The 25510-nt window shown below is 47.1% G+C and overlaps 1 protein-coding gene across 2 annotated transcripts in view; it reads right to left on the reverse strand.

Annotated features, from left to right (window-relative positions):
* The window catches only part of LOC149371750 (glutamate receptor 1-like), a 230972-nt gene that overhangs the window by 155763 nt on the left and 49699 nt on the right, over positions 1-25510 (reverse strand). For both annotated transcript variants that reach the window (XM_089566035.1, XM_089566036.1), the window contains exon 2: positions 1526-1672. In XM_089566035.1, the coding sequence (XP_089422161.1) occupies positions 1526-1672 (147 nt within the window). The remainder of the gene's footprint in view (positions 1-1525; positions 1673-25510) is intronic.

Consider the following 25510-nt stretch of genomic DNA (forward strand, 5'->3'; position numbering starts at 1 on the left):
CGATGTTTAACTCTCAGTTACCAAAACACACAAATATATTTAAAACCTGATGAAGCACAAAAACCGCCTAAAATTTACTGAAAGGGGCGCTGTCCTTGCCAAATGGTTTGGGAGTTTTTTGTTCGCATTTGGTGTAATTTTTCTTGTGAACTGGAAACAGTGTGCGTTGTTACAAAAAAGCTTATTGCGATACTAAACTGTTGCAGCCCAACGCAAGCCGCTTTTAAAAAGGGGCAAAACCATTAGAAGGAGAAGTTATTGCGCTGCGAAGTATGTCACGGTCACAGTAGTGGTTAAACAGACGACGGAAGCATGCACAAAGGAAGTCTATCGATGTGTGAGTTCCTCTCCTGATCTGTTTTAGGACAGCCATGTTGTCTACGATAATCGTTGGTTAACCATGAAACTGTAAAGGCGAACAAAAAAGTTCAACTTTGCTTTGTTTATGCTGCATTTGGTCATAGTAATGGGGAGACGAACTGTGAATACACAGAATTGCTGCTCCATATTTGCACATGAAGAATGCGGATTTGTCCTGGTTATTTATCATAAGAAAGCCTTTTTTTTAGCTGTTTGTTGTGTAGTACTAGCCCTGATGTTCATCTGTGCTAACTTCCCCCGTTGTTCATAGTGACGTGATGAAACAGTACTGTCGATTCCTTTCCTTGCACGTGGGAAGCGGGAATATTCACCAGCTCATCGCAGAATAAAAGCTAAAAAGCTAAAGACAGCTTAGCACGATGCGTTACGAAAGACTGCGAATGAGAGGCATTGCGTTCGCAGTGTCCCGTGAGGCTTCGTGATCCTTCGAAGTTTCTCCGCAGACCGGGCGTCGACGTCACCCGGAATGGGATAGGGCTGCCTCCGATTTCATTCACTGCCATCGGAACCATTTTGCGCAAGCTGGCAGTGAAGAGCCGAGAATCACGGAGAGGTCAGTGCTGAACGTGGGGTGGGGTCCTAAATGGTTTGAGATGGAAAGCTGTGCTGTGATTTGTGAACCAAATAATTCAAATTATCAAATCAATGGCTGGCGTTTCTAGCGTACTCATTGTTACTCACTTCAAAGTAGAGCTCAGCAGCTGTATTTTTTCGCTGTAATAAGCTCTGTACTGAGTACCGGGCGCTTGTTCCAAAAAAAGAAATAAATAAAAGGTGGGGGGGGGGGGAGAACAAGGAGGGATAGATATTGATACAGCGTTCTGCACTCTCTGATAGTCGAGAGAGAAGTATCGAAACTTAGACACGCATTTGCATTAGGAATAGGATCTGCAGCTTCAGCCAGCAACCCCGGACACCTCCAGTGACTCGCTAATTAGTACGCGGGCCTCGCATCTTGGCTAGCAAGCATTACTTCTCAGCTGTTACGCAAGTGTGAACGTGTGAGCTTGCAGGTGCGACTGCAAGCAGAATTTGCGGGAGTTCTGTGCTCCGCGTCAGCAAGCTGCGCTCTCGTTTTCCCTCGTAAGGAAGAAAAGAAGGAAAAAAAAAGAGCAGTGGGCGGAGGGCACAGTTGAGAACTCACGTTTTTTCGAGGTCTGGTAGGGGTCATCCGAGTCGACAATCTCCGTGTGCGTAGTGACGCCGAAGAGGGGGTCTCTGAGGTTGTGGACTTCCATGGCATGCTCGTAGGCGTAGCGCAGTTCCTCCTGGCGAGGCATGAATATCGCCCCTGTAACATGCGACAGTCAGGCTTCAGCCAGGCAGGCCAAATAAAATTGGTCAATGCATGGACAACACGATTTTATGGCTAAAAGGCAAACTCCATTTTTTTAACCGCTCTTTTACTGTAGGTTCGCCTTCGTCTTCTCATCCACTGCTCCAGATTGCGCAGGGGGCGACGTTCCGTTTCAGATCGAATAAATTTTGAAATATTCTGTTTCATATCCGTAATCAGAGCGCTCTCTACGGGTAACCTTGCGTGTGTGACGTTATGAACAGCACGGCCATTGATGTTCGCTCTGCGTCGCCGGAAGTAAAACAAACTTCGAACTTGTTTTTCGTCATTTCAGACAAATAATGATTGAAGTTGCAATTTTCAGTCACCAGTTCAGCTATCTGAGGGGCACTTAAGTGGCTTAGTGACAGCATCTGGGACATCATGAGTTGGCCGAAACCCAGTTCCGTTTATAGTTTCATGTGGTGTCCTGTTTTATTATTCTTTTGCTCATTATCTTTAAAGTTTTGTAGTAAAAAAATTAGAAAGGGAAGGATAAGAAATAATATGCGATCGTCAACTTGTCTAAAATCCTCCAGAGTTGCCCTTTAAAGAAGCCGGGCCAGTAAAGACAATGCACGAGTGTCACTAGTAACGCTTTTGCAGCGTCATAGTTGTTTACAACCACCGCTCACTGCTGAACTAGAAATCCACGGTAAAATTGTGCAGGGAGATGAAGTTCATGACAACACAAAACAAAGCGAAGAAGGATGGAAGGGGCAGCCTCAGTTTGGTTAGCCTCTAAGCTCCTCCCTCAGCCCTTGTTAACTTTGCTTTTTTTTTTTGCTTGTCTTGAAGGTAGGACAGACTCGTGTACACCTTTTGAAAGGAATGACACGGACCTGTGGGTACGGTACTGATCTCCGCTTTTGTAATAATGAACTCAGACTATGCTTCTACTTGCGTAAACAGTTGTTGAATTGTCCGTTAAGGTAACAGGCTATTTCTGTAAAGCAGTATTCAAAGAAGGCACACGCGAACAAAGCGAACAGTCGCCGAAATCGGGCAGCAGAAGGGGTTGTTTCTCCCTCGTCCTTCTTAATTATACGTTTATCAATGGTAAATTAACAGTGTAACTATATTATCGCCAAAACATAATTGCTTAGAAAACAGAAGAAAAAGCAACCACGTGCCGCTGATGGGATCCCAACCCACGATCGCCGAATTTCTGAGTTTGGGTTACACGCGAAACATAAATACCTCCGAAAGTAGATTGGAAACACCCGGCCGTAGCTGTATTGGTAAAGCAACGGACGCGAAATTCGGAGGTCGTGGGTTCGGATCCCATCGGCGGCATGTGGTTGTTTCTTCTCCTGCTTCATAATCATTTATTTTTCAGCGATAATATAGTTGCGCAATTAATTTACCATTGATTAACACCACAAATAAAAAAAGGAGGTAGAAACATTCACTAGTGCTCCTGGGTCTCGGTGACTCTTGGCTCTCTCCGTATGTACGTACGTCATAACGAGCCCTTCATTTCCCTTCTCTTGTCTGCTCAGTTGAAGAAAGGTGTTATCTGATAAGGGCTAATTTTATTCCGCGGATCACTGGTTTGGACTAGACGCTTTGCAAAGTGCGACATATAAAGCAGTAGCACCGGCGCTAACCTGAAGAGTGCTCGGCTAGAAATGAGGTGTGTATTAAACAGAAGTACCGAAGTGGGAGCCTATTTTTTCATACCTTGGAGAAAATCTTGAAGAAGCAGAGCTAGCCGGTAACCCTTTTGGCCTATTTCCGGCCTGTTTTCTTTCTCTCTATCTTTATTTTTATCTCTTCGGTGGCAAGTTTCTTCCTGACATTGTTTGAAGAATAAAGCAGCACTCCACGCCCCGTACCAATCACGACCTTCTCGCTGGGGCCACAACCCTTCATGACCTCTACAAATCACACTTTTCTATTTTACTTCACCCAAGTCAATTCAATTCAATTGAATTCCGGTCCCGGTCTCCTCCTCGAAGCGAGGGACCCTCAAGGCCCCCTCCCACTCGTTGTGTGTACATTGTTATGGATTCCCTTCAAGCGCTAATGGCATGAAAATTTTGGTTTCAAAGCATGACAAAGCTTTTTAACTTTTGGCTATGTGCTGGAAAATGTCCAATATGGCCAAAGTCATGAAACTGTCCAAGTACACAAGAAAATCGGAGGTCCCTTTTCGCTCAAATGTGGGTTTTTGTGTGTTTGCTCACGTTGTTACCAGTATCAGTAAGTGTTTATAAAAATGCTTTACAGCTTGTTTAAATGCGCGTGAATTAGCTTACGGTTGTTGCCTGCCATCTCGCAATCTGCGGACAGTGAGTGCTATTTTTTCTAGGACAGCTGAGGAGTGAATTAACACGACTTTGACCTTATGATCTCTAGACAGGAGCACAAGCGGTAAAAGTAGCTGAAAATAACTTTTTACGGCACTCAACCTCCCTCCGTGGATGTTGAGTGTCACAAAAGAAATATTGTCGAATATGTTGGAAACTTTTCCCATTTCCGGGTTTCAGAATGACCCGGAAAATAATGACCGCAGCTGCTCGAGACGATATCTGCGCACAGCAGTAGGGTAGAACGAACAACTTGCCACACCTCCTCAGCTGGACAGTTTTTTTTTTTGGCGAGGCAATTTAAGAATTTTAGTGTTTGAATATCTTCAAACAGAAAAAATAATGATCTAATGGTTTGAGAGATATTAGTGGCGTTGGTGTACCCAACTCACCCTTTCCAGTGCCTGCCTTTTCGTATGCTCTTCATAACCCTTTCTGGGCACCAACTCATTGCTCAAAGCCGCTTTTGATTGCTATTTGCTACGTGAAACGAAACTTTGTTTTTGTACAGTTTAGTCGCAAGGTCAAGATCGTTAGAAGATGTAAGTGTCCGGGTTTTCCTTCCTTGGATCACGTGTTCGCACTCCTTAATTGCTCTAACACGTTTGTTTTGTGTTCGTTTTGTTGACGATGTTGCGCCTGCACGTTGTGCTGCCCGCAGAGGCGCTTAATGACAGCTAAAACCTGTGCTATCCCTGTTCTTTCTTGACACGCTCAATCTGTTTATTGATTTTGTTATTTCTTCTTTTTCTCTCTCGTACCGAAGCGTTCAAACGATTTCGTTTGTTCTGTATGCGCTGGCTCTCCCGAATCGCCGATACCGAGTGAAATGAAGAATTGCTTAGGACTTTTTCGTTATCTGTGTCCATCTTTATGATGCTCAATAAGGTCTATGGCTTTTCTCGCCTCCGTAACGTAGCGAGGAAGCGCAAGTCAGGAGCTGCAAGCAAACAGAGAATGTACGCCAGTCCATTTATTGAGTGTGGACGCATCGGTGAAGGAGAAATATGGAACGCTTACAAACAATGAAAACGAACCTCCAAACCTATAGTACGTGTTCCGGCGTCCAACAACGAACACGCAGCGTGGAAGCAACAAGAAGAAGAACGTTTATTAGGGATTGCTTGCTGGTATATATAGCCTACAGGCGGCTGCATGATAACGGCCACGGGTTACAGATATCAGATATCACGGACCGGGCCCATACAAAGAGCGCATGCTCGACTGATACAATACATCTTCCTCGGTGTAGTCTTTAAAAGTCTGAGAGCTCAATACGCGACACTTGCTGGAAATTCTGGCCGTAGTGAAGACGATTGGGCTGTCTCTTTTGTCGGGTGGATCGCCTTGGCATAAATTGCGTGGGCTGTGTTGTAGATAGTGATGCTCCCGAATTTTCCTGGGCTTGCGTGGGCTGTGTTGGAGACTGTGACGCTTCCGCGTTTTCCTGGGAAAGGCCTTCGCTATCAGAGTCATCTTCCGTTAACTCGCTTTGGAATGGCTCACGTGTGGCCAGAAGATGTAGTCGGTTGCGTCGAAGCATTCTGTTGTCCTCTGTAAGCACGCGATAGGACCTTGGAGCCACCAGGCCCATGACTCGAGCCTTGCAGTCCCATGCATCCCCTCGTACTCTTACAACTGCATCTTTCTTGAGTTCGGGCAGATTTTTTCCTTTGGAGGGCATTTGCTGGCGTGGTTGGCGCCGGGACGTCTGTTGACTGGAGCATGACACGAAGTCTGGTAGCCGAGTGCGTAACTTTCTGCCTTGAAGAAGCTCTCCAGGGGAGCGGCCTTCGGCTAGTGGAGTCGAGCGATAACCGAGAAGGCCCAACCAGAAGTCCTCGTTGAGTTCGCCAGTCTTCTTCATTATTCTTTTGACAATTTGGACTCCCTTCTCGGCGAGGCCATTGGACCGTGGGAATCGCGGACTCGACGTCACATGCTTGAAGTCGTATCTAGAGGCGAACAAAGCAAATTCATGTGATGAAAACTGAGGACCGTTGTCGGTGCAGACTTCTAGCGGAATTCCATACCGTGCAAAAATTGAGCTAAGCTTAGCAATGACAGTGCATGACGTTGTGTCAGTAAGCTTTTCGACTTCAGGGAAGTTTGAAAAGGCATCGAACACGCACAGGTAGGAGGTCCCGCCGTACATAAAGATGTCAACACCCACCCTGTACCAGGCATGGTCTGGGATCGGCCTAAGCACCACTGGTTCGGTTTCTTGTTTGTACGCGTACTTTTGACAAACAGAACATGACTTCACCATGGTTTCAATGTCGGTGTTCAGTCTCGGCCAGAATACCAAGCGACGGGCTCTCGCTTTGCACTTATTTATGCCTAGGTGACCTTCATGAATGCGACCCAGTATTTCAGCTCTCATAATCTTCGGAATGACAACCTTTGTCCCCTTCATAATAATGCCATTAACCTCTGACAACTCAGGACCAAAAGGTTTCATCCAGCCTTCAATTTCTTCTCCATTCCTTAGTTGCCGCAACACTGTCTGCAAGTCTGGGTCAGAGGCTGTCGCTTCTGCCAGTCGATCAAACATTTTCTTGCTTACCAAATCCGAAGTCACGCTCACTGCATGAACGTCGACGTCATCAGTGAAGTCATCACGTTCGCTTGGAACGGCTGGCGACGACCTTGAAAGCATATCGGCCAGGAATAGCTGTTTGCCTGGGACAAAGTGAAGAACGTAATCGTACCTTAGCAAGCGCAGGAAAAAACGTTGGAGTCTTGGTGGCATGTCACCAATGGCTTTCGAAGCAATTGCTATCAATGGTCTGTGGTCTGTTTCGATGGCGAACTTGCGGCCGTAAACGAAATGAAAAAATTTTTCACAACCGAAAGTAATGGCCATTGTTTCTTTCTCGATTTGCGCGTATCTTTGTTCTGCCTCCGTCATTGTGCGTGATGCATAGGCGACCGGCCGCCAACTATCACCGTAGTTCTGAAGAAGGGCAGAACCAATCCCATTTTTCGAAGCATCAGCAACGATCTTGGTCTCTCTAGCAGGATCGAAAATGGCTAGCAAAGGTGGACCGCTTAGTGTATCACAGACAGCTTGCCATTCTTTACAGTGGTTTTCAGACCATTCAAAAAGGGTGTCTTTCTTAATGAGGCTTCGTAGAAGCGTCGTCCTTTCCGCCAGATGCGGTATATATTTTCCGAAGTAGTTCACTACCCCGAGCATTCTGTGAACGCCGGCTTTGTCCTTTCGCTGAGGCATTTCACCTAATGGTGCGATCAGTGCGGGGTTAGGTCTTATTCCGTCTTTGTTTATGACGTCACCCAAGAAGTCAATTTCTGTGACACCGAATTTGCATTTCGCTGCATTGAGCGTCAGGCCGGCCTTTTTGGCTAGTTGCAAAGCTGTGCGGAGGCGAATATCGTGCTCTTCCCTTGTGCTCCCCCATATCAAAATGTCATCGACATAGATTCGGACCCCTGGAGCCTGGTCGAATATTTCATTCATAGTTCTCTGGAAAACCTCTGGCGCCGAAGCAATGCCGAATGGAAGTCGCAAGAAACGGTAGCGCCCAAAAGGTGTTCCAATTGTGCATACCTTCGATGTAGCTTCATCTAAGGGGATTTGATGGAACCCCGAATATGCGTCGATGCGAGAGAAAAAGGCGGCCCCGGCAAGCTCAGCCTCAATGTCATCACGTTTAGGCATTTGATAATGTTCTCGCTTCAGGCACTCGTTAATTCGCCTGGGGTCAATACATATGCGCAGTTTCCCATCCTTTTTTCTTGCTGCAACAAACGGGCTCACCCAATCAGTCGGTTCGCTGACTTTGACCACGATGCCAGCACGCTCCATCCGATCCAGCTCTTCTCGCAGGGGCTCGAGCAACGCCAAGGGCACCCGTCGCACCGGCTACCGGTGTTGCATCCTCGCGCAGAACCATGTGGTAATGGCGTGCTAGGCAGCCGATGCCCTGAAACAACTCGGGAAATTCCTGAACCACTTGGTCAGTGCTGTTCGTGTGCACAGCGTTCACAGAACGTGACAACAGACCTAGCGCTTCACTTGCAGAAAGTCCCAATATGGCCTGCTTGCTCTTCTTTACAATGAAGAAGTCGAAGTACCCCCTTTGGTCGTTCACAACCACTTGCAGCGTAGCCACGCCGATATGCTTTATAACGTCACCGGTGTATGAGCGGAGCACGGAATGGCTTGCTCTTAAACCAGACTTTGCTTTGAGCCTTTGAAAAACGGAGTAAGGCAATAAATTCGCTTGCGAGCCCGTGTCTACTTTCAGGGACACTACTTGGGAAGCCACCCTCGCGTGAATGACCCAATCAGCTCTGTTGCCAAGGTTGACGTCGAGTATTTCAAAACCTTCCTGCTCGCCGCGTACTTCACTTACTTGAGACACTTTTTTGCAACAGGCCGAAAAATGGTTAGCGCCACGGCACCGGAAGCATGTTTTGCCGAATGCTGGGCATCTGCCACGTTCGTGGAAGCGGTTGCACTTAGAACATTTGAACTGCCTGCGTGTTTTTATCCGGGCAACTTCCTGTTCTCGTTGGGCCTCGTCTAGCTCCGGACACTCTGAACACTGTTCACAGGCTGAAAATTTGCCTTGTTGGCGCGTTTCAATTCGTGCTACTTGCTTCTCCGCTTGAGCCCATGTATTGTTTTGTTCGGCGCATACCTCTTCAGCCTTGCAAATTTCCTCCCCCCTCAGTAGAGTAAGGTCCTTAACTTTCAGCATCTTTTCGCGCAATTTGGGATTATTTGTGCCAAAGACAACCTGGTCCCTGACCATGGAGTCACTCAAGGTTCCAAAATTGCAGCTGCGTGCCAGTCTCTTCAAGTGCCGTGAAAAGTGTTCGAAGGGTTCGCCCTCAGCTTGCGTTCTTGAGCGAAAGACATAACGCTCGTACACTTCGTTTTGCTGCTGTTTGCAGTATTCCTCGAACTTCTTCGTAACTGTTTGATAATCTTCCTTGCTTTCGTTCTCCGAAAACACAAAGTTGTTGAATACCTCTAGGGCGTCTTCCCCGGCCACGGTGAGCAGCAGTGCGGTTTTAGCTCGTTCCGTCCGCGGTTCTTTCCTCGGCTCCGTGGCCTGCAGGAACAGCTCGAACCGCTGCTTGAAGAGGCTCCAGTTCTTCGCGGTGCTACCGGACAGCACCAGCGGCTGCGGTGGCTTCACTAAATCCATCGTGCAGAGCACAGGGACACCGCTTCGATCAGCGCGTTACTGCATACGTGAACGCGATCCCACTTCTGACACCATGTTCCGGCGTCCAACAACGAACACGCAGCGTGGAAGCAACAAGAAGAAGAACGTTTATTAGGGATTGCTTGCTGGTATATATAGCCTACAGGCGGCTGCATGATAACGGCCACGGGTTACAGATATCAGATATCACGGACCGGGCCCATACAAAGAGCGCATGCTCGACTGATACAATACAGTACGGAGGCAGGCGTTGTCGCTAACGAGCACATTATACAAGACGCGTCAGAAGTAAACTCAAATGGGTTCTGAGATCAAAGTACTGGCCTTGTTTGAATGTTTTTATTTATTACATGCTGCCGACTCGAGGCCCAAGCTCGGAGGAGCCAAACATTCGAACACGGAACTAAATAAAGACAAAAACCGGAACTACAATCGTTATATGCATTCATGATGCATTGGCATGTTAAGACAATTACAATGCGGAATTGTGAGCACGAAGAAACAGTAGTTTACACGTGTCGAATTGTGCGAAGAACTGAAGTTTTTTGGGGCAGTGAAAAAGCCGGCCGAGCGAAAGCTCGTCACTTTTTGAGCTGTCCCGGACATGAGCTTACCGCCTTCTCTCGGTGTGAGGGACAAAAATCGCCATACCAGAGCTCATGCCTACAACGTGAGTTTGCCAGTTGACCGAAGGGAAATAGGTTAGGTGAACCATTAAAGTGGGTGGTTAGTAATGCACTTTTAGCGATTAACCGTTAATGCGTGTATTACAGTTTGCCGTACATTTGGTTGAGTTTTCTTTTAAACAGAGTCTTTTGGAATAAACAGTTAAGGTCATGCGTTTATAGTAGTTTACCGTTGGTTTGGTTTGGGTGAGGCTAGGTAAGGTTAGACGCGTTAACAGTTATGGAGAGCCATGCAGTAATAAGTGTTGAAGTTTATGCCAGCTTAACAGTAGTTTTGATAACTCAAGGTTACGTTTATTGCTAGGTTGGATTAAGGTTAATGTAAGGTTAGGTTCAAGTAGCGATAACATTTAATGGCTATGGTATATACTACAAAACTTTATTACAGGGACCTTTTGTCCGGAGACACGAAGTAGAGTGATGAGCTTTTCTCTGAGATTCAGATTCTTTGCAGGTGGTGTTGAAATTGTAATTTGTTAGTTTTGAATGACGGGCTGTAGTCTGAAGCATTGTTTTCTTTTTAACGCGCTAGCATTAAAGCTCCCGTTCTGCAAAAAAAAAAAAAGCTCGGTGACAACGTCGTCGACGTTAGAGCGCAAATTCTCCGAAGAAGCAACCTAAGTGGGTCACCTAGGTCACGTGACATTTTGGAGTCTCGCAACATTCCAACCATATTGTGAGCGAACTGACCACCGTGGCTGGTAGCAGTTTAATTAATGAATGGTCGCTCGGGAAGAGTAACCTCGATCGCACAAGGCCTACCGCTGGGAACACCAGCCATCGCAGGGGAGTGGCGCATCCGCTTAACTGCTGCACCACTGCGCCAGGAGGGGTATGAGGACTACCAGAGATATATGAATACAAAGTACAGAATGTCTTTCTGCATACAGGACAATTAACTTATTACGCGCTATCGCATCATACCCTTGAGGCGGAGCTTAAGTTTCCCCCCCCAATTTTTGATGCTCAGGTGTGTCGTATTACGATGTGTTAGTCATGTACTCTGCACTGCTTCTTTTCTCGTTCTTGGTAGCTTAGGTGCGTTGATTTGCCGCTGTTTTGTTACTTTTTGTACGCAGTTCCTGAACATAAAACATTGCATAAGTGCAATAAATAGCGTGTAAAAAAAAGGTGATGGCGCAGTGCTCTAATGAAGTGGACAGCGAAGCTGATCTCTTCGCGCCTGCCTGGGTTCGAAACTCAATTGTGAATAAATTTTAGTTTTATTTTTTTTCCTCATGATGTAGGCCCTGCCGATGACGTCATGAGACCATGTGGGTTTTTGGAACGTCTAGCGTCGACAGCAATGCCAGATTTTCCGCCTCACGAGCCATACAAGGCTTTAGCATTGAAAGGAAGTATTTGCACCAGTCACTGCACAGGTGTGAAAGACGACTCAACATTGCAGCCTCATTGTAAAAAAAAAGGAATGAAAAACGAAGTTTGTAAATCACCATCACACTTTTTTTTTTTGCGGCAAATCTTTTTCTTAGACGCCAGGAAACGCCATTGTTGTACGAGCTACCCTGGCTGCACAAGTCTGATATTCTGTACAAGGTTAGACCAAGGTTGCTGCCGTAGACGGCTGGAGCATAACATACAGCGAACACGCGCAGAGTGAGCCTCGTCATCGTTGCGCTTTGAATGGCGCAGCAAAACGACTCAGTTCTCGAAAAAAGAAAAAAAAAAGGAACGAAGACAGAACACAGAAATGTTTACGAATCGTGTACGCGTGCTGCAAAAACAGCTGTCGCGATATTGAAACAGCCGCTCACGTGTTAAGCGAAACGCTCTGCGCTTGAATTGGAATGCTCGCGCGGTATACACTCAGGCTCGAGCCCCACCGAAAGACAAATGAGGGCCCGTGGAAGGGCCCGTGGAAGAGAAAACGGGCCGACCAACGAGGAAAAGGACGAAACAAAAAAGGACAAGAAGATGGCGTAAAGGAAACACAGAAACGGCCGGTTGGCTGAGAAGGGGTAGCGAGAGCAGAGGTTTGAAGGAGTTCTTTCTCCGAGGCATGTCAAATGAGCCGTGAATGTTGTGCCCCTTCAACGGGCCGGATCGCGCGGAGGCGGCTGCAGTTCTGCGCGTGACGGGTGGTGCAAGCTGCCGCAGCCTGCTCGGCAGTCGATAGCGCAGGTTTTGCACTGGGGAAGTAAAATACACGCAGCACAGAAGAATATGACTGCTGCCGACCCACTGTACACGCCAGAGCCGCCCGGTTTCTCTCCATGGCACGGTGCGTTTCCTGCGACGCGCGGAAACCCAGAGGCAAAATTTCGCTTATGCCAGCGCGTGCTGTGCGGTTCCTGGTCGAAGCGCAAGTCTGGGAGAAGAGAAAGCCGACTGCGGCGCATGGGTGCGGGATGTGTGAGGAGAGCGAGGAAGGCGAAGGGGGCGTGGAAGGGCGCACGACCTGAAGTAATTCGAGATTAAAATTATAATTACAAAATAAAAAAAGTATGCGGATTCACATTTCTCGCTCACCGTCGAGGTCAAGAGCGGTTTACAAAAGCTGTACCGTGCAGGTGTCCAAGTTGGCATCGTCATATCGGCAAATTGAGTCTTTCGTTAGCTCGAGCTGCTCTAAGAATCAATCGGAAAAGATATTCCTTTAAATATTGCATAAAACACGGATATCGTATTCTCTTAAAGCGACGTTAAGTTTTACAGGCCCCATTTTTCAATCCTGAAGATTTCCTTCCCCTTCGCAAGAGATCCTTCAGAGCCTGAAAACCTTCGAGGCAGCTGATGTCTGCCACGTTCGTTGTTGTTCGCGCAGTCTTGGTAGGCTTATACCAACTAACGTCAAAAGTGGACAGTCCCGTCTAGCCATTTTAGTGGTGACGTTGTTGCGAGTATGTGACCGCTTCAGGAACGTATGTTCCGGATACCAAAATGCAATGAGCGATTATCTCACTTTTTTTTTGTGATAGCCTTTCCTTATTTGAGAAACGTATTCGGGAAACCCTTACTGATGTGATGCTTTAAATATTTGAGGAGTCGAGGAGAGAGAGAGAGAAAAACTTTATTATGGCAAGTGTGTTTAGACTCCATTGGGTCCCTGGACCACCGCTCGGTCCCACTCTACGCCGGAACGTTCATGTGGTGTTTGTCCATGACGTCGGCACCCCGAAGCACCGCAGCAAGCTGCGATGGCGAAGCAAGAGGTTGACTTACTTCTTCAGCTTCTTTAGAGTCAGTGGCCGGCTAGAGAAGCAGGATTTCAAAAGTGAATCGACGTTCGTCTAACGTGTCACCTTTAAGCGGTGTGCCGCACACTCGGCGAGGAAATTGGTGCAGGCTGTTGCAGGCCTCAACCACGTTCGCTTAGCAGCATGAAAACGTGATCTATCTTAGTCGTGCCAACGGCACAACTGCTGGCTCCGGAAAAATGAGAATCAAGAATCTATTTGCACTGATCTAAATTTTATAGCCCTTTCAGAGTAACATCTCGTTTACTTATCTTTTCCTAAAGTCTATATGCAGCCCGGGTACTGGAAAAAGGATGAAGAAATGCAGACAAAAAATATGATGGACGAAACCGAAGATGTGGCTCCGCCTCTTGTTTCGTTCGTCTCGGCATTTTTCTCTCATAAGACATAAAGAATGAAACAATGCGAAACTTGGAAAGGTCACGCTTACAGGCAGCGTACTTCAGGCTGCGGCTAAAGGGAAGGAAGGCGATGGACCTCAAAGGGCCACTTAACGTCAGCGGTGAATGGAAGGCCAATTTGCCATGCCGCGGAGGAAAAAAATAACAATAGCAGACGAAAAGTAAACCTGAAACAAGAGGAAGTCGGGGAGAGCGAGAGGAAGACCGCGCGGGGCCGGTTTGCGGCTGCGGGAGCTATCAAGACAGCTGGAGAAAGGGAGAGATAGAAAGAAAGATAAAAATAGGGTAGGCGTGGAGGGTGGTCACTTTCCGGAGATGAGCACGTCTTAATATCCCGATCAAGGCGTAATTTCTTCGGTAGTCGGAGCCTCCACCTCAGAAGACACGCCATTTTTTCTTTTTCTCTCCTGCTCTGTCGAAAAAAGGCAGACGGCGTCAGAACCATAGACGCTTTTTTTACGGCGACTTTTTGGCGCGTAGCCTTCTCTCACGGCGCCGTACGAGCAAACGTGGCACAAAATCTGCTCTCGTCCGCCGCATAATGCACTCCCGGGAAAGGAAAAAGCAAGCGGTAAAACGGAGCTGCCATTGCAGCGAAGGGCAAGTTCAGCAGAAGCGAGAAAACAACGAACGAGAACGAAAAAATACACACACACACACACACAAGCAAAATTGGTCGTTGCATTAAGGTAAAAGAAAAAAAAATGGATCTATAAATAGAACGCTGGCAGTCGCAGTAAGAAAGATGTAAAATCACGGTGTTTTTCGACGCCGAAGCGACCAGTCGAAATGCTGCTGTTTCGCAAGATTTTGAGGAAGGAAGAGAATGCGTAGGGTTCCGGCGCGGCGGAGTCCAGGGAGAGCGAGAGAATAAAAATAGCTTGAAACAACGCCGGACTGCGCCTCCACGTACGGAATGTGCCTTTTGGTACAGACCATGGCACAGCCGCGTCCCAAAGTACGCATCTAACGCAGCGGGGTCATATATTATTCACCGTAGACTCGGAAAGGGCGCCCGATGGTTCGCCTGCGCGTGCACCGTGCCTTGCCCAACTCGGAGCCGCGAGTATCGCCCGTTCGGTTTACAGTTTTATGGCCACGTTACACGGTGCCGGACTCCCGGACTGAGCGGACGCCGTTCCACCGGGGAGGTTTTTGTAGCTTCTGTCCGGAAGGAAGCTCACGGTGCGGGACCCGCAGGACGCGCCACGAAAGATGCCGCCGTCGGTTTTGTTGCAGCTCGGGGAGCGATTGTCTGACCCCGTGCGTTGTTCCACGTTGTTTCCAAGCGCTGAGTTGGTTCCTGTTGTTCCTTCCGTCATGCCGGCAGTGAAAAATGTGAAGGTCTATGTGAGTACGATAAAGGTCAGCCGTATCTCGCCACTACGTGCTTCAGTGTCCACGCACACCCGAAGTCCCATATCCCTTATGCGTGATGAAAGCGGTGGGACCGAGCATACGGGCTTTCCAGTCACCTGTTCAAGGGGAGGCAGTTTATAAACGCAATTACAATGCGAAGAACGAAGTCATAACTGCGGTGGAATACAAGAACTATGCATGCCTATGTTGAGCCGTGCTGCTCAATTGCACTGCTTGGCGGCGATCGCAAATTTTCCAAATGGACGTGGGCTCGATGACCACGCGCACAGAAAATACGTGATTTTTCAAGAATCTCCGGGATGCTGCCACTTACACACTGTAGGCTACGGGGTGCTTCATGGACTGAACAATGCCGTACAATATGCCCCGTGAAAAGGCGTTTTCGTGCCACAGAAGGGATCGTGATAAGTTGATTTGCTCATTAGTTTGGACGAAGTGTCACGTACGGGTACAGTTAGCGCTGTTTTAATTTAATTTCATTTATGTCATCCATAAAGGCCCGAGGACATTAAAAAAGGAGGGATTGCGATTTATTAAATCCACATATAATAGCAAGACAGGCGCAATGAACATACACACTCGCAAAATTCTAAAATTTGACAAAGTAAAATAAAGAGGATCAACGATTTACAAGGAAAGGGCGAAAATACTGAAAAGAATACACTTGCGGCGATGTGCACAGTTGAAGTCAATGAACAATTAATGGAAAGGCCCACGAAATGTTTCCATGCTCTTGAATTGACTGCTGCGTAACGCGCTACGTTGCATAAACTTATATCCCTCGTACGGCATTCCGGAGGGTTAATGCGTATGGGAAAAAAGAACTTCTTATAGTTGAAGTGCGGCTTTTGATACTGGCTATAATGTGGCTGTGGCTAAAGCCACTGGACGTTCTGATCAGTGGTTTTAACGGTGGCTGTCTTGGAGCTAGGTGATAGAAGGAACTGCAGCAGACGAAGTCGAGAGACGATGCGGCGTGACTCAAGTGTAAGAACGGAGGCAGAGCGTTTAAGTGCACTGATACTACTTTTTGAAAGTATTCTGAGGGGATGGATCGAGCTGCGGGGTTCTGGATTGCCTCGAGTTCGGTGGTGAGGTATGCTTGAAATGCATGCCAGGTGGAGAATGCGAATTCAAGCTTTGGACGGACGAAAGTTTGCTAAGCTAGTTTTTTCACTGCCGGAGGTCCTGGTCTTTAGTTTCGCCGAAAATACGCTAAGAAACGCGAGACACTAGAACAAAATGTTTGGATATGGGTTAATGAATATGTCAGGTGTAATCCAAGGCACATAAACGATGTTTTTGAGGCAACCAGGATTGCGTTAATGCCGTATGAATGTTGAATTATTTTCCGGTTACAGGAGGACGACAAAGTTCTAGTTTGTCCAGGTTTAAAAGCACGAACCAGCTGTCGCACCATGCGGTCATTGCGGCAATGTATTCTTGCAGTAGTGCTTGTCCTTGTCTCCCCTTTCTTGGTTGTCTTGTGTTTGCGCTCACCTCTACCCCCCCCCTTCCCCCCTTAGCCCGGAAGTTTTATTGGACTATCGGTGAGATGACGAATGCGGGCTGTTGATGTCATAGTGGTCCGTAATTAGTCCCAGCTTGGCGTTTATGTTAAATGGAACATCATGAATTTAAATTGAAATGAACAATGTCGCGATAAGCCGGAGCCCTGGGAGAGACCTTATGAAACTTCGGTGGTCCATTTAGCTGTAGAACACCTAAATGGACCGCCTGGAATGGGTTTCCAGATTGACAATTTTTTCCTCTAATTTGGACAAACTGAAATTGCCGCCGCTTGCAGTCTACTGCTGCGGATCTGCGGATCTATTTTATAAAGCTTTGCATCCCCCGCGGAAACGTCATGCGGGGAAGGCGGATTTTATTAGAATAAATAATAAACAAAATTTTAAATTTTGGCCTGCACTAACCAGGACCGGATGTTTTCGTGCTACTTCAGGACGTACGGAAGCGGCAAATGTCGCCGGTTTGTTATTAACAGCAAGATTGTCAATGACCAAATGTTCGGTGCGCTTATTCAAATGCGGCCGCTGATCTTGAGAACAGTGGCGGACTGCTCAGTGGCAGGTTTACCGTTGGGAGTTCAACGGCCAATGGCGCTAACCTGTCGCAGCATCCACACACAACCGCGGTTGAAGTCGTCTGCTTGCGTCAACGTGGTTTAAGGGCTGTACAGCGCGCTTTTGAACTAGCAGCGTCACCAGTCAGCTAGCCCCAGAAACAAGCTCATAAGGCAAGGGAAGTAAGTCTTCTCAATTACGTCTTCCGTCTGGGTCGTCGTCTCCCCATATATAGGTGAGTGGTCGGAGAATATCTGCCCCACGATCTTTTTCCTATTTGACAAAAGAGCAGCGCCAGCTGGATCCTTTTCTTTCTCAATCTCATCAAAGTTTCTTTTTGATTCGTGAACTAATTTCAGTAATGACTCGTAACGCATTTGAACTAGTACTATGAGCGCGGCATTCAATAAGAAACGGTTAAGGCTGAAGGCTTCCATGCCGGAGTGAATGGGTCATTACCGTGAGCTAAGTCTGAGTGACTTTCGCGATTGTAACCGGCGATTTTCCTTCTGCACGTCGTAATGCAAGAGGGTGTGTGATCTATGCGCCGGCGCCGCAGACTGATTGCGCATTCGAAGGTTCGTTAATGAACCCTGGCGCAATGAGCCAGAGAGACGTCGAAGGTATTCGTGCGTGGAGATTGTGAAACAGATCGTCATTTCCAGAGCTTTCCTAATCTGCATATAATGGCTTATAGATGGGCGACAAAGCGCCATCTCTGAGTGGATATGTGCAGCCTCTCTGGAATGGTTTTTCGCTCTCCGAACCGAGTGAATAGCTCCGGGGGTGTAGGTCAGAATGCTTTCCGGGACAACTATAGTAATCGCAACCCTAAAGTTAGGCCTTGCTGAAGAAAAAGAAAACTGCTGTAAGTGTAAACTGAAAACGCCAGCTACGTAATTATTGTAACCAAAGAGAATAGGAAATAATAATTTGGTCGATCAGCAATCCGGGTATCGGAGAGCCTGAACACATGGCGCTTGGAACACAATTACGCTTTTTGAATTTAACGTCCTCTGAAAGCAGTGCACGCAGAGTACAAAATAAAATGCGAACCTCACGTGAGAATATCGAAACCCAGTTATATTAAGAAACACGTTAGGAGAAATAAAAAGACAATCATACGATGTGATGCGACAAATCCGGGCTAGCATCACTGGTTGTTCATTTCACTTTTATGTTGGTCGCCAATGCACTTTCGAATTTGGTTTGGAGTCTTGGAGAGGGTGGGGGTAGGCGGGTGAAGGGTGGTGGGTTGAGGATGTAGTTGGGATATGCATTTCAGAGGTGTGTGCCTGGACGTGCACCCACCGGAGGGCGCCTCGGAGGAGGCATCATCTGGGTCCGTACAAGTTGCGCCGAATTTACTGATGTCCATATATATCACCGCGGAAGAGCTTCCCTTGCAACGACGCAGCGTTTTTACAAAGTAGTCATTGTTGCTGACAAACTGGAGCATTTTAAGATACAAACTACGGTCGGTGAGGATCTGTCGTCGGAAACCAAAAGCGACGATCGCGAGGCAACCCACGTGTGAAAAAAAAAAAAATAAAGTCGAAGAGGGGAGGCATTCCAACACCAGGAGGATGAGAAGAATTAGGGGCGATCAGTTGGATTTTTGCGGGGAAGATGCGGTAGCATTCTTTTTCACTAGCATTCTTTTTCACTAGCATTCTTTTTCACTCGCCAATCTGTTCCAGTTCCGGTTTGACTTATGGGTGTTTAACGTCCCAACGCTACTGCGGCTATGAGGGACGCCGTAGTTGACGGCTGCGGAAATTTGGACCATCTGGGGTTCTTTAACATGCACTGACATCCCACAGTACACGGGCTTCTAGCATTACGCCTCCATCGAAATGGGACTGTCGAGGCTGGGATCCAACCTGCGTCTTTTGGGTCAGCAGCCGAGCGCCATAACCACTGAGTTACTGCGGCGGCAAAATTCCAGTTCTGATTATATTTCAATACTCATAATATTCCAGTTTCGATGAGGTTTTAATTCGCAGTTCGTTGTTTCTCAGTCATCAATAGATTCTTTTTTTGTTCCAATTCTGATTCTATTCGATTCTCTTTTTATTACACTGCTATTCGTGATGCTTGTCGCAAGGCGAAGCGGTTGCGGAGAAGGAATATCTCCTGCAGAGCTAATTTTTTCAGAAATAGTTCTTCGCAAGGTTATCTACTATATTTCACGAAGGCCTTCTGTTCTTGAGAAATTCGCCTTTCCCTCAATCGGTTCCTTCTTGCTGTCCCCATTACGTCGCACCTCCGGTTATGTGTTAACTGCGGCTGTGGTAACTGCGTGAAATGTGCCACACTGACAGATCACTGCGAGGCCTGACACCAGTACCGGTGCAGTGGTTAAGCGATATGCAGCTCCAACGCCAGGCGGTTCTTTCAAAGATAGCTCTTGGGGAGGCTGTACAATTTGCACATATGAGTGCTGTTGTCGGAGTCACTTTTGGTTATTATTTTTCATTTTTGATGAATCACTTTTGGTTCAGCCTTTCCCTCTTCTTTCTTACAAGTCGGGTAGAGAGGGGGACCTCCTTCTCTTCCCATGCTTCCTGCCAGATGAAGAGCCTTCCGTGGAATTGTTCCCGTGGCAAGTTCTACGTGACCTCAGGATCAAAGAAATATGCGACACGGAAGAGAGGGCAGTTAGGCCCAAGTAATGGAGAACTTAATTAACTGTCCCGCCACTCCCAAAAATCATAGTTCCAAACTTCCATGAAGAGAGACGAAATGCCGTAGCCAAAGCAATACAGATGAAATACACAAGAGGGCAGGCGTATAGCACGTCGACGCAGCGGGACAAATTCAAAAAATTACCACCGCGGCAGTCGCGAACGAGGAGCTAAAGACAACAAACGCAATATTGATCAGGACCAGCACTGCAACCACCGCTGAAGAAGTAGCCATTGCAGCAGCGGCCGCGCAAGACTCCCTTTGCGTACTTTCGGGCACGAAAGCAGCGACGAGAATCTACGGCAGAGGAAGAGTAGCACCACAGGGAGCCAAAATTCTGCTGAACTGCAACCCAAGAGGCCGGGGACAGCTTTTATAGATGCCTAGTGACTAGGGTATCGCACGGAACGTGTGCGCATGTTGCTCAGCCCTACCTCTTCTCTTCTCTCCCGGTCCTTAGCAGACCCCCCCCCCCCCCCCCTTCCCCCGCGACAGCAAGGAATGAGTGCACAAAGCAAATCATTTTGAGACATGTTGTCAAACGCGGCTTTTCGTGTGTATGAGTACTTTAGAAAAGGCAATAGCATGTCAGCCAGTAGTCAAGGCCAGTTTTGCGTAAGGTCATGATCTTATTGGTGTCCGTATCGCGGAGCAGCTTCTAATTTTCGTTAGCGCATTTTCTGTGAAAGCTGGTCTAAGCGGCGCGAGCTGTGGGCTGAATAAAAAGAAGAAAAACGCAGAAAGCGGCACGTTATGAGGTCGCCTGTCTTGTAGAGACAGTGGTTAAGCGCAACTACATCATTATAATGGCACATGCTCCGCACAGGGCTCAACACGAAGTCTCTAAGCCAGCAGCCGCTGTCAGACTTCGCTTCTTTCACTCCTCAGTCAAGCAATTGCCCTCTTTAAGCAAAACAAAACAAAACAAAACAAAAACACGGCATGTCGTGTACCCCCTCCCAGGCTTCCTCGCCTAATACAGCTATGATTTTGCTATTGCCCAGCCAAGGGGAAGGGTCGGTTGGCTTCCAAGGAGCAAGTGTAGGTCCTCTATTCTCGCTCAGTGCAAGAGCGGCTCCGTTGGCTTCATGTGGGCCGATTAGGGCTGCCTGTGCGGGCGTCTGTGTGCGCCGGGTAGTCGACCAGCCAGCGGTGGCAGCTGGCAGACCGATGATGAACGAGCAGCGGCGACATTGTACCCGCGGCTGCGGAGACGGCGCCGATTGTCTTTGTCACTGAATGATCGTCCCATGCGTCTGCGTGCGCTCCATTGTGCACGGCAGTCTCCCTCCTCGGGGGTGGAACATGTGTGGCTTTTCTGAAACCACCGAGCACTGTGGTGGAAGCAACGCTTCGTATACTCTCTCTTTCGGTGCACCTCGCATCAGGCGGAGGTGTGTGTGCTAGGGAAACGGCAGTACGAGGGTTCTCACAACGAATGCTGGTATGTTTTAAGCAGTTTGCTTCGGTCAAGCTCTTGCACCGTATACCTCGGGCACTGGTTTAGTGAGCCCGTGATTAAAAAGTCAAAATGCCTACATGAGGGTCGCCTCATCTTGAATTTTAAGAACCAACAAACTACAGTCTACCCAGATTGTTAATACCTCCATGCAGATAGATTGTATCATCCTCGCTATACTGCCTTTAACCTCCAATTTATAAATTTTCTGCGCCCGTTAGTGTGGAGGCACAGCTCCAGGGAAGCTAAGTTCGTGTCTGTGCGTCTATTGTGTGTCTTTCGGTTTAAACATCGCCAAGAGAACATGCCTGGTTAATGTTGTAGGAGCAACCACTGTACATTTAGTGCGTTAAAGAAATAAAAGAATAAACGAATGCCACGAAAACGCTGACGTGCATTATGGCGGCTTTAATGCTTAGTTCATATTGGAGGTGTGGGGTCAGTCTTTCTATCTTTGCTTTTCATGTCTCTCCACTGCGCACGTACACACAGAGACAGTAGCGCGCGTGTGCATGTGCAAATAACCTTACGCCCTCAATTATCCGCATAATTTTCCAGTTCCATGAACAGCGACGAGTAGTCGTGATTGATGGTGGAATAGTCGCTGTAGTAGAGAAGCCGCCCGGGAACGCGCAAGGACAAAAGGGACAACAGAAAGAAACACAAGAGAAAAGTTTAAACGAATTTCGGAAGACGCCGAAAAGCGAGTTGCTTCTCATTTCGAGGGGAAGCAAGGAAACGAAGTGGATTTGTTCTTTTCGCCGGATGCGGCGGAAGCTGGAAAAAGTGCGAGAAGAGAAAGCTTCGAAACCACGGCGTGTACGCAACAAAAGCTTTCGTCATTTTTTTTTCGTTACAGGCAGAGCTTGTTAAAAGCTAGGAGCTCAGCGGCCTGCTGTTTCTCTATGTGGCGCTTCATTTCTTATTTACAGCGCCCTTTCTTTGTGTGCTTTCATCGACAACCGAAGCCCGCACTCCTAAGGGTGTGACTTAATTCTGGCAACGTGATACCTATCTTTTAAGAGATGAGACAGCATATAAAAACGGCGCGGGGGGTAAATATGTCATTAATGTAATAATACAAACTACCTCAGTCATGTGTGCTTTTCTTTTTTTGCCTTGGCTTGAGATAAAAGATTAGGATGCCTGCTTTAGAAGTCACGTACCGCTCGACGTTTGTATCAGGAAACCAGTGGATTGTGGTGCTGCCTTAATGGGAATAAAGAGGCGCTGGCTCCACTCGAGATTTCTTTATATTTTTGCCCTGGCATATCGAAGCAAGGAAAGTAATAAAATGCTTCTTCGCGGTACACGAGAACAACAACAACGAAAAAAAATGAGAGGGTTTTAAGTCTGTTAAACCGAGCAGACGTGCGAAAGCACGTGTTTAGCCTTATTACCTCATTGTTTTTTATTTACTCGACCGTGGGCACGTCTGGCGCCGATATCAGACTCCGGTTAAGCTCTGATCGAGGTCAGGATGATCTGATCGGCTCGCGCCGTAGATGAAAGTTGATGAAGACGACAATGCGCAGTGCACAGCGCTTGAGTGTATTGCAGTTTAACGCAAGGCGTGATCGGCGGCGGCAATAGCGTAGTGGCAATAAAGAAAAAAAATAGCGTAGTGGCAATAAAGAAAAAAAAAGCGGCAATAGCGTAGTTCTCTCATGCGTTAGAGAGCAAAGCTTCCTGTTTGCGCCAACGCGGGTTCGAATCCCAGTCATGGCAATATTTATTTTATTTTTTCAAGGTCAAGGCTTCAGGGATGAATCGGATACAGCAGCTTTGGCTGTGAAGTAGAGCTTTAGCTCTAAAAGCACGCAAGTGCAGAGATAATTTACTTTCGGTTGAGGGGTGGCAGTGTGGTTCGTTGTAACGCTTCTAGCGTACGTGCAAAAAGGTAACGAGAATTCAGGTTAATTGTTCATACGACGCAAGGGAACAGCGTAACACGATGCAGTTAATGTAGTGTTTAACTTTGGTTTGTGTTTCTTGCGTGGAGACGGCAGTCATTTTCTTTACTGGGCTTTACAGAGTGCAGGGATTCTGCCCCCCCCCCCCCCCACACACACACACACTTCACGGCAGACAAGTAGGACAAGATGACTGTGTGAAAAATGCAGCAGTAAAATTAAAAAAAAGAATATGAAGAACAAGTGTAAGGAATGATGCTGCCTCTCTCGACTGGCGTTTACCGTAGCGTCTCCCAAGAAACTCTTCTCTCCTTCAGCAGTGTTTTTCTCTCCTGATTCTTTGGGGAGTTTGTTTATTTTATTTATTGATTACAAAACCTTCAAAGACACAGGCTTGTTACAGAAGGGAGTTGAATAGAAAAAGTAGTCTTAATACAGCAAAAAGAGAAAGCAAAATGTCATACAGCGACGAAAAAGCGTGAGTTGATTCAAAATTCAAGATCAGATGAGCTAATAAGGGAGACTAGTTTTCAGCGGAAGTTTTATACAAATAGGTGTCAGTGGTATCAGCAACCGAGTTAGGCAGGTGGTTCCAACCGCTGGACATCTTAAAAATAAATGAGTTAATGTATGCATTGCTCCAGTAATGGAAAAGGCACCTTATAGTGATGATCTGTGCGGGGTGATATGAATGAAGGCTCAGCGAATCCAGTTTTAGCTACTGATTGTGATAATAATCTTGTGAAAAGTTAGCATTCGCGAGAGTTCTCTACAAAAGTAAATAATAGGACGGTTCAAGGTACTTTTCATAGCAATTACGCTGGCAGTACCGGGAAAGTTAGACAATATAAAACGCACGGTACGATTCTGTACGGACTCTAATTGATTAGTAAGAGCTCCAAAGCCCTGGTCACATATAGTGCACGTGTATTATAATTTCGATCTTTTAATGAAGATGATGCGATTGAAAAGTTACGCCGCATTGAACCAAGCGTGCGGTTCGCATTGTTAATAATATAATCAGCATGCGACTGCCATGAAAGATTAGCTGTTAAATATACTCCTAAATATTCATGCGTTGTTGCTGGTTCAGGTACAGTACCTGAGATATGGTACGGACTAATATCCCCATTAGCAGACGTGTGTCAAACACGCACAACCTTATATTTGTTACTGTTCAGTCCCATGAGGCCGGTATCGCACTAATTAGAGACCTTATTTCAGTCACACTGAACTATGGTATGTCTTCTCTTTGCCTCGTCCTCTGTAGTTACCGCGCTATGCTTTCTGTGTAACATTAATATACGTATATAAGCAACAATGGCCACATCACCGAAGATAAGGCATGCTTGAGATAACAGAACATGATGAAGAATCAATGTTATTAGCAGTATTGAACTTAATGTGTTACGAGTTGCACCACGTGAAGGATACAGATGATGGCTGAGAAAAGCTACAGAGAAAGCATAATTGCGCTCCCGAGGACACTGTGAAGGAATGGCCACGCGGCTGCTACCGTTTAGAGCTATTGTTTTAGGCTTGGAACAAGCAACGATGTTCCAAAACTCTTTAGCGTTATCACTCAGCAGTGGCGGAAGCAAAATATGAAAAAAATCATGTTTGACGCTTTTCCGTGCTTTTCGATGAGCTAAAGATAGGTCACGGTATAAATCCCAGTGATCGGAACAACCGCTCATTTTGGCTATGCGAAAAATTAAAAAACAAAAAACACTTTGAAGACGTCTTGTACTATGAAGAACGATACTTGGATAATATGGCGCGTACAAGTATGTATCTTTCAGAAAGGTGGTGAACCTTCTCTTTAAAGAGGGGTCATTTGGTTTCCACGGTACGCTTAGAGAAGTTCTGGAATGCGAAGTCGCGGGTAAAAAAGATTAGCACAGTGATGTCACCGGAGTGGTGAAAATCACACCGCGCGGCTGGCGTGGCTCCTGTGCTTTGCGAACACACCTGGAAATTTTGTTACCGGCGTGTTCGTAACCGCAGCGCCAAGCGTTGCTGTCTGCCTCTCCAACTGCGCATGCGCGAGGAGCAGTGACGTCACATGGCGCACAGCTGGCGCGCCGCCGACGTCACTGCGCAGGTGACTCAGAGATGCCGCCGCCGCCGCCTCCGCGCGCTCTCCATCGCCTCTCTCTCTCTGCTCGTTGCTTTCGCAATCCTCCAGGTTTAACCATAACTAAACCACTGCCAATTTTTTTTACTCGCGACTGTACACACGTAAGAATGTTTCGAGTTCTGCATTTATCGAGCAAAAATCTGCTTTCGAGTATTCTCTGGAATTAGGTCACGCTGGCGAGGTCGTGCTTTTGATCTCAAATTGAATGAAGCGGTGGCCACTAACATCCGGCTGTAATGTCAATGAATGACCTAGATCAGGAAACATAGAACAAGATCAAGAATATCAGCGCAAGTAGATGCGGTACCGGT

The sequence above is a fragment of the Amblyomma mixtum genome, chromosome 1 (genome assembly GCF_055824585.1).
Source record: "Amblyomma mixtum isolate Tamu chromosome 1, ASM5582458v1, whole genome shotgun sequence".
NCBI lineage: Eukaryota > Metazoa > Arthropoda > Arachnida > Ixodida > Ixodidae > Amblyomma > Amblyomma mixtum.